The sequence below is a fragment of the Sus scrofa genome, unplaced genomic scaffold, assembly GCF_000003025.6.
Source record: "Sus scrofa isolate TJ Tabasco breed Duroc unplaced genomic scaffold, Sscrofa11.1 Contig2199, whole genome shotgun sequence".
NCBI lineage: Eukaryota > Metazoa > Chordata > Mammalia > Artiodactyla > Suidae > Sus > Sus scrofa.
In genome coordinates this window covers 1-9,658 of record NW_018085048.1, presented here as the reverse complement: position 1 = coordinate 9,658, position 9,658 = coordinate 1, and the positions used below count along the sequence as shown (strand labels likewise).

Below are 9,658 nucleotides of genomic sequence, written 5' to 3'. Positions count from 1 at the left end.
CTCTCGGCCTGTACAACCTTGACCTGGACAGAACATGGTTGTTGTCTCTAGTGTCATAACTCTGTCTAGGGAACTAATACTTGACTCCATCCCACTATCTCGTCTGGTAACAGAACTTCTATATGCATCATCAACTATCCAAGAGGAATTGAGATATCACTATCAAGACTTTCCTCTCAGAAATTTCACCCAGGTGAGTCCAAGAGCCCAGGACATGCTGTAGAAGTTCACAGGGAATGATAATCAAGTACCTGCATCCACCTGAGAGACAATCCAGATTAAACCAGGAGCAAGATCAATGTGGTTGTTTGTTGGATTAACTAATTAATGTATTATTTTATGATGCCTAAAGTAGAAGTGAATATTGATCTCAACAATGCAAGGGTCCATGTTGATCATTAAAATATGGACATGGAAACATAATTTGAAGAGGGAGTGGGAGGTATCGGTGCTTCCAGTAAAAGTGGAACCTAAATCCAAGGACCTTTGCAATTAACTAGAGTAGAGATATAGGGTATTAGCTGTGGAGAGATGTACAATGATGTGGATATTTTTTCTAAGAAGCATATTTGGTTATTAGTATGATACAGACCAAGGAATGCTAGCAGACATTTTCCTGCAACAGCAGTTCATGAGACACATATTTCATAGTATCTCCTCCCTCTTAATATTCAAATTTCTAAAGTTTATCAGGTGAAAATGGGTATATTAATGTGCTTGGTTTGCAATGATTTCATTCCTTGTTAGATTGAAAATATTTGTAAATTAGTTAGTCTATTACCGCTTGTATTTAAAATGGTCAGTTCAGGTCCTTTCCTTTTGTATAGTGAATTCAGCATATTTCCTATTTTTACCCTTTCTTATGATAAATTTATTTTTATTTAATTTTATTGAAATTGGTCCTTCCTGTTTTTGATTGTACTCTTTCAAATTAAGAACTGGAGCTTTATCAACAAGTTTGCTGTTTGTCTTTTAGATTCTTTATGTATGTATACAATTATTTGTGCAGAAGATCTGAGAGTTTATAAGTTTTGTGAGCTAAAATCTATGTCAGCCTTCTTATGTTCTATTACTGTTTAAACAGAGAATTTAAGATGTCACTTGAGTTCTCATCATGGCGCAGCGGAAATGAATCCAATTAGGAACCATGAGGTTGTGGGTTCGATCCCTGGCCTCGTTCACTGGGTTAAGGATCTGGCGTTTCCTTGAGCTGTGGTATAGGTTGCAGTTGCAGCTTGGATCTGGTGTTGCTGTAGCTGTGATGTAAGCCGGAAGCTGTAGCTCTGGTTCAACCCCTAGCCTGGGAACCTCCATATACTATGGGTGCAGCCCTAAAAAGCAAAAAAAAAAAAAAAAAAAAAAAAAAAAAAAAACCAGCAATGTCACTTAAATATTCTTCACTTGCAAATTCTTGCCTTAAATGAAAACAAATGCTCTTCTTCATACTTGGTACTAGTAAATCTCACTTTATTCATATTTCCAAATACTTTCCACATCTCATTCCTCTTGTCCTTCTGTTCCTCTCAGATTACATCTATTTCTAAAAGTTGTATTGTGTTCAGCCTCCATTTGGAAGGTATCTTCTTCACACTTGAATTAATTATCTTCCATATACATTTTGAATCCATGTATTTCTATGTAATTGGAAATTATAACCTAAATAGTGCTTTTATCTCATGTTCTAAAACTTGCTCTACTATTTTATTTCCAACTCTTATATAATCTAAAAATGAATTCATGATATTATTAAATTGTAACTACTGTATTACCTTTCTTTTAGGATTTGGTTTTGGATTTTCCTTCAATTTTCTTTCACATATATTTTTTTTTCTTTGGATGGCTGCACCTGTAACATATGGAAGTTCCCAGGCTAGGGGTTGAATCAAAGCTGCAGCTGCCAGCCTAAGCCACAGCCATGACAGCACTGGATCTGAGCATCATCTCACCTATGCTGCAGCTCACAGCAGTGCCAGATCCTTAATGCCTGAGCAAGGCCAAGGATGGAAACTGCATCCTCTGGGAAACTATGTCAGGTTCTTAGACCACTGAGACATAACAGGAACTCTGCATATATATTTTTTAAATATTTAATTTCATTAAGTGCCAAAGATACATAACATGGACAAGGCACATCTTGTGACTTGAAGTTTCAGCATTAGCAGGGAGGGCACCTCAATCTTCAATATCTGCTCACACATCTCTCCTCACTCACCCTCCTGCTCATTTCCCTCACCAGACTGGCTTTCATTTTTGGAACATCTTAAACAAGCACTTTCCTCTGGGCCTTTGCACTGGCTCTTCTCTTACTAGGCACACATTTCTCTGAGTTTGCGCATGGCACTGGCTCTCTCTTCCTTGAGGTCTCTTTTCAAATAGCACCTTGTTCACTAATCTTGCTAAAAGAAGCATAAAAACATAACACTCACTTTTCACCCTCTGACACACTGCATAATTTGTATTTGTTTATATTATGACTCTATAGTTGGATTTTAGAAGTTTTTGTTTTCCAACACCTTACACCCACTGCATAGAGAGTACCTAGTACATTGTCACAATTCAGCTTGCATTTTTCAAACACATGAAATAATTTTTCATTAAAATGGTGCAATATACAACATGTGGGTGGGGATGCTTATTAGAGATGACACAGTTGAGTTTTTAAAGGGGACCAAATCCATGAACAAAATATTAAAATTAATGTCTCAATGGAAAAATATAAATGGCAGCCTTTCAGTCTTGTGAGTAATATGCATTTTTATAAAAAGTAGTCATGTTATTTTCCTCTTTCCTGGCAGTCACCTCCATCACATGGCACCAAGAAACCTGACCAGAGTTTCAGAATTTCTTCTTATGGGATTTTCAGAAGAACCAGGATTGCAGTCCTTGATATTTGGGCTTTTTCTCTCCATGTACTTGATCACTGCATTTGGGAATCTGCTCATCATCCTGGCCACCATCTCGGACTCCCACCTCCACACACCCATGTACTTCTTTCTCTCCAACCTGTCCTTTGTAGACATCTGTTTCATCTCGACCACCGTCCCAAAGATGCTTCAGACCATCCAGACACAGAGCAAAGTCATAACCTATGGAGGCTGCATCACCCAGGTGTATTTTTTCACACTCTTTGTAGTTTTGGACATCTTACTCCTGACTGTGATGGCCTATGACCGCTTTGTGGCCATCTGTCACCCCCTTCACTACACAGTCATCATGAACCCACAACTCTGTGGACTGCTGGTTCTGGTGTCCTGGACCATTGGTGTCCTGCATGCCTTGTTGGAAAGCTTAATGATATTGCGACTGTCCTTCCATACAGTCTTAAAAATCCCCCACTTTTTCTGTGAACTCAATCAGATGATCCAACTTGCCAGTTCTAACATATTTATTAATAACATGGTGATGTATTTTGTAGTTCTGTTGCTACCTGCTGGTTCTTTCATTGGTATCCTTTACTCTTACTCTAAGATAGTTTCCTCCATATGTGGAATCTCATCAGCTCAGGGGAAGTATAAGGCATTTTCCACCTGTGCATCTCACCTCTCAGTTGTCTCCTTATTTTATTGTACAGGATTTGGAGTGTACCTCAGCTCTGCTGCAACCCATGGCTCACACTCAAGTGCAACAGCCTCCGTGATGTACACTGTGGTCACACCGATGCTGAACCCCTTCATCTATAGTCTGAAAAATAAAGACTTAAAGAGGGGTCTGAAACTGGTCTTTGGAAAGGAAAATATATAAGGGTCTATTGTCCTAGGGCTTCAGCTGTACCCATGATTGCAGGACTCAAATATTCAGCCAATTTTGTCAGCGTTTGATCAAAATATGAAAATAGAACACACCTTTTCTATTATTCTTGGGATTTCTATTTCTATTCAACTTTTCTATACAACTTATGTAATTTGCTTTTAAGTTTTGAGATACCTCTGATAACTAAGTCTTTTGCCTTTTACATTTTCCTATTGTCCCAATTTTATTCACAGTCTTGGATGTTAAATATTTTAAAATTTCCATTTATATCAAGGGATTTCTTATTACTATCTTCTTAAAATATATCATACTGAGTATTTGGGGGGGTGTTTGACTACAAAAATTGTCATGAGTTATACAACTCATATGGGAAAAAATTCCTCTTAGCATTTGAAGCTATTCATGAGTGTATGACATAGGAAAATCTGAGACAACTATTTTTCACATTTGTGAATATCACTCTTTGAATATCACTTTGTTAATTGTTCTTCCTGATAATAAAACTTAAACATATTGGTTATTATCACTGGTCATGTGTATTTTTCTACTCATTAGGATTTTGCTCTGCTCTATAGGTTGTGTCCACTGTGTCTACCATAATTACTGGCAAAAACTGATAATAAAATATGCCTCTCCAAGAGCAAGCCATACAGAATGCCAACTATGAAAAAATAAATTATTATAATATGGCCTTAGAGTAGAGTTGACCTTAAGTAATATGAAGCAAAATATTAAATCATACATTATTACTATTAAAAATATATCTCAGAGCTCCCTTTGTGGCACAACAGAAATGAATCTAACTAGTATCCCTGAGGATGCAGGTTTGACCCCTGCCCTTGCTCATTGGGTCAGGGATCCAGAGTTGCCTTGAGCTGTGGTGTAAGTTACTGGTGCAGCTCCGATCCCACATTGCTATGGCTATGGCTGTGGCTTAGGCTGGCAGCTGTAGTTCTGATCTGACCCCTAACCTGGGAACCTCCATATGTCATGGATGTGGCCCTAAAAATCAAAATTAATTAATTAATTAATGAGAAAAAATAAAACTATATCTCTTTCAGGCAGTTTATCTACTCACTCTAAAAATGGAATAGAAGTGTCAATTTGTAAGGTGGATTCATTGAGCTGAAGAACTGGATTTATGTTTAGGGGTTTTATTAAATTATTTCTTTTTTACAATGGAGAATTTCCAGTGCCTCCACAAAATATGATGACTTTCATTTCTCTAAATGAAATATCTCCTACTACACAAATCTTTTTCCTAACCAATAAACCAATACAGAGGACAGCAAATGAAGAGTATCAATACCATCCATTATATATCATCCTCATGATCAAAGGATGACACCAGGAACCTTGCGTCCCTATTCAAGTATGTGATTCTGGGTCAGAAGTGTTGTGCAAATATCCATGTCTTTCCAGGCTCTCCATGTGACCTCCAAGCAGCATCAATGGAGTCACTTTGCTATACACTTATATTTCACATCCAAGTTTGGGAATACAATTGGGAGAATAGGGAAATGTAAAAGGCAAAAAGACTTGGATATCAGAGGTATCTCAAATTTTAAAAGTGAGTTACATAAATTATATAGTTGAAAAAGAACAAATATCTGGCAGAAGCAGAATCAGATAATTACATGTGCCTTCAATTCAGTCTGATTTGATTACTGCATCAGTTATCATGAAAAAGTAAAACCTTGTGGGGTCCCAGGGACAGCCCAACCCCCATGTCTCCTGCCTCTAGTTTGAAGAAAAGCTTTACCCCCCAGACCTTCCCTGAATTCACAGGAATAAATTTAATCAGAGATGTGAGAAAATAAAGAAACTAAGGAAAGCAATCAAGCAAAACAAAATAACAATAGTTTAGCCATAAAATAAAGTCAAGTCTTTCAGCCATTTTGAGTTTATTTTCATGCATGGTGTGAGGGTGTGTTCTAGTTTCATTGCTTTGCATGCAGCTGTCCAGGTTTCCCAGCAATTCTTGCTGAATAGACTTTCTTTTTCCCATTTTATGTTCTTGCCTCCCTTGTCAAAGATGAATTGACCATAGGTGTCAGGGTTTATTTCTGCATTCTCTGTTCTGTTCCATTGGTATGTATGTCTGTTTTGGTACCAGTACCACACCGTCTTGACTGTGGCCTTGTAATATTGCTTGAGGTCTGGAAGAGTTATGCCTCCACTTGGTTTATGTTTCTCAGGATTGCTTTGGCAATTCTGGGTTTTTTGTGGTTCCATATGAATTTTTGGACTGTTTGTGGTAGTTCTGTGAAAAATGTCATGGGTAATTTGACAGGGATTGCATTGAATCTGTAGATTGCTTTGGGTAGTATGGCCATTTTTACAATATTAATTTTTCCAATCCAGGAACATGGAAGATCTTTCCATTTCTTTCCATCTTCTTTAATTTCCTTGATGAATGTTTTATAGTCCTCAGCATATAAGTCCTTTACCTCCTTGGTCAGGTGTATTCCCAGGTGTTTGATTTTGGGGGTGCAATTTTAAAGGGTATTACATTTCTGTATTCCTTTTCTAATATTTCATTGTTCGTATACAGAAATGTGACTGATTTCTGAATGTCAATCTTATATCCTGCTACTTTGCTGAATTTGTTGGTCAGTTCAAGTAGTTTTTGGGTTGAGTCCTTAGGGTTTTCTGTGTATAGTATCATGTCGTCTGCATACAGTGACAGTTTTATCTCTTCTCTTCCTACTTGGATGCCTCTTGTTTCTTTTGTTTGTCTGATTGCTGTGGCTAGGGCCTCCAGTACTATGTGGAATAGCAGTGGTGAGAGTGGGCATCCCTGTCTTGTTCCCAGATTTTAGTGGGAAGGCTTTCAGCTTTTCTCCATTGAGTATTATATTTGCTGTGGGTTTGTCACAAATGGCTTTGATTATGTTCAGGAGTGTTCCCTCTATACCCACTTTGGTAAGAGTTTTGATCATGAATGGATGTTGGACTTTGTCAAATGCTTTTTCTGCATCTATTGAGATGATCATGTGATTTTTGACTTTTCTTTTGTTAATGTGGTGTATGACATTGATTGATTTGCCTATGTTGAACCATCCCTGTGAACCTGGTTTTGGTGTACTATCTTTTCAATATGTTGTAGGAACACCCTCACACCATGCACAAAAATAAACTCAAAATGGCTGAAAGACTTAAATATAAGACAAGACACCATCAAACTCCTGGAAGAGAACATAGGCAAAACATCCTCTGACATCAGCCTTGCAAATATTGTCTCAAGTCAGTCTCCCTAAGCAACAGAAATAAGAGCAATAATAAACCAATGGGACCTAATCAAACTGACAAGGTTTTTGCACAGCAAAGGAAACCAAAAAGAAAACAAAAGGATAATTTACAGAATGGGAGAAAATAGTTTCAAAGGATGCAACTGACAAGGCTTTAATCTCTAAAATATGCAAGTACCTTATACAGCTCAACAGCCAAAAAGCCAACAACCCAGTGGAAAGATGGGCAAAGAACCTGAATAGACGTTTCTCCAAGAAAGATATACAGATGGCCAACAAGCACAAGAAACAATGCTCAACATCCCTAATGATTAGAGAAATGCAAATCAAAACTACCATGAGATACCACCTCACACCAGTCAGAATAGCCATTATTAATAAGTCCACAAATAACAAGTGCTAGAGGGGGTGTAGAGAAAACGGAACCCTCTTGCACTGTTGGTGGGAATGTAAGGTGGTACAGCCACTATGGAGAACACTATGGAGGTACCTTAGAAATCTATACATAGAGCTACCATATGACCCAGAAATCCCACTCTTGGGCACATATCCAGACAAAACTTTCCTTAAAAAACACACCTGCACCCGCATGTTCACTGCAGCCCTATTCACAATAGCCAAGGCATGGAATCAACGCAAATGTCCATTGACAGATGATTGGATCAGGAAGAGGTGGTATATATACTCAATGGAATACTACTCAGCCATAAAAAAGGACAAAACAATGCCATTTGTAGCAACATGAGTGGAACTAGAGAAACTCATCCTGAGTCAAGTAAGTCAAAAAGACAAAGACAAATACTATATGGTATCACTTATATCTGGAACCTAATATATGGCACAAAGGAAACTTTCCATAGACAAGAAAATCATGGACTTGGAGAATAGACCTGTGGTTGCCAAGGGAGAAGGGGAGGGAGTGGGAGAGACTGGAAGCATGGGGTAAATAGATGCAGAATGTTGCCTTTGGGATGGATTAGCAATGGGATCCTGCTGTGTAGCACTGGGAACTCTGTCTAGTCAATTATGATGGAACAAGTAATGTGAGATAAAAGAATGTATACATGTATGTGTATCTGTGTCACCATGCTATACAATAGAAAAAATATGTATATAAAGAGATAAAAAAAGACCTCACAAAAATAAATAAATAAAAATAAATAAAGTCAGGGATTTTTAGTTCTTCCTCAAGGGCTCTGGATAGTATTCTAAACCATAACATTGTGTTGTTTTACAGAGGCTAAATCCCCCAAAATATGAATTATATTCTGACCACAAGCACATAGAACCCAACTGGTTGGAACCAGAAGGTTGTTAAATTACCAAAACATCACCACGTTACCCCACCATTAATTAATCAGAAGAACTGTGTACAAACTGATTATGTGCCCTGTGACGCTCTCCTTCATGCTGTTTTTGTTTTCTTTTTTAAAGTTTTTTTCTTAAAGTACAGTTAATTTACAATGTTGTACCAATTTCTGCTGTACGGCAAAGTTACCCAGTCATATACACATACACATACATACATATATATATATATATATATATATATATATATATATACATTCTTTTTTTTTTCCCACTGTACAGCAAGGGGGTCAGGTTATCCTTAGATGTATACATTGCAGTTACATTTTTTTCCCCCACCCTTTCTTCTGTTGCAACATGAGTATCTAGACATAGTTCTCAATGCTATTCTGCAGGATCTCCTTGTAAATCTATTCTAGGTTGTGTCTGATAAGCCCAAGCTCCCGATCCCTCCCACTCCCTCCCCCTCCCATCAGGCAGCCACAAGTCTCTTCTCCAAGTCCATGATTTTCTTTTCTGAGGAGATGTTCATTTGTGCTGGATATTAGATTCCAGTTATAAGTGATATCATATGGTAATTGTCTTTGTCTTTCTGGCTCATTTCACTCAGTAGGAGAGTCTCTAGTTCCATCCATGTTGCTGCAAATGGCATGATGTCATCCTTTTTTATGGCTGAGTAGTATTCCATTGTGTATATATACCACCTCTTCCGAATCCAGTCATCTGTCGATGGACATTTGCGTTGTTTCCACGTCCTGGCTATTGTGAATAGTGCTGCAATGAACATGCGGGTGCATGTGTCTCTTTTGAGTAGAGCTTTGTCCGGATAGATGCCCAAGAGTGGGATTGCAGGGTCATATGGAAGTTCTATGTATAGATTTCTAAGGTATCTCCAAACTGTTCTCCATAGTGGCTGTACCAGTTTACATTCCCACCAGCAGTGCGGGAGGGTTCCCTTTTCTCCACAGCCCCTCCAGCACTTGTTATTTGTGGATTTATGAATGATGGCCATTCTTTTTTGTTTGTTTGGTTTTTTTTTTTTGTTTTTTTTTTGTTTTTTTTTTTGCTATTTCTTTGGGCCGCTCCCGCGGCATATGGAGGTTCCCAGGCTAGGGGTCCAATCGGAGCTGTAGCCACTGGCCTACGCCAGAGCCACAGCAACGTGGGATCCGAGCTGCGTCTGCCACCTACACCACAGCTCACGGCAACGCCGGATCGTTAACCCACTGAGCAAGGGCAGGGACCGAACCCGCAACCTCATGGTTCCTAGTGAGATTCGTTAACCACTGCGCCACGACGGGAACTCCCTGATGGCCATTCTGACTTGCGTGTGATGGTGATCTCTTCTT

The 9,658-nt window shown here is 38.5% G+C and overlaps 1 protein-coding gene across 1 annotated transcript; it reads left to right on the top strand.

The window, feature by feature from the left end:
- Positions 1-2,805: 2,805 nt before the first annotated feature.
- Positions 2,806-3,741, top strand: LOC110258500 (olfactory receptor 7A17-like). The gene has a single exon (XM_021081752.1). The coding sequence runs from the start codon at positions 2,809-2,811 to the stop codon at positions 3,739-3,741; it is 933 nt and encodes a 310-aa protein (XP_020937411.1). The 5' UTR covers positions 2,806-2,808.
- The last annotated feature ends 5,917 nt before the right edge of the window (positions 3,742-9,658 follow it).

What these genes read in the sequence shown, in the direction of transcription:
- LOC110258500 (XM_021081752.1), top strand. Translation starts at nt 2,809, where the DNA reads ATGGCACCAAGAAACCTGACCAGAGTTTCAGAATTTCTTCTTATGGGA.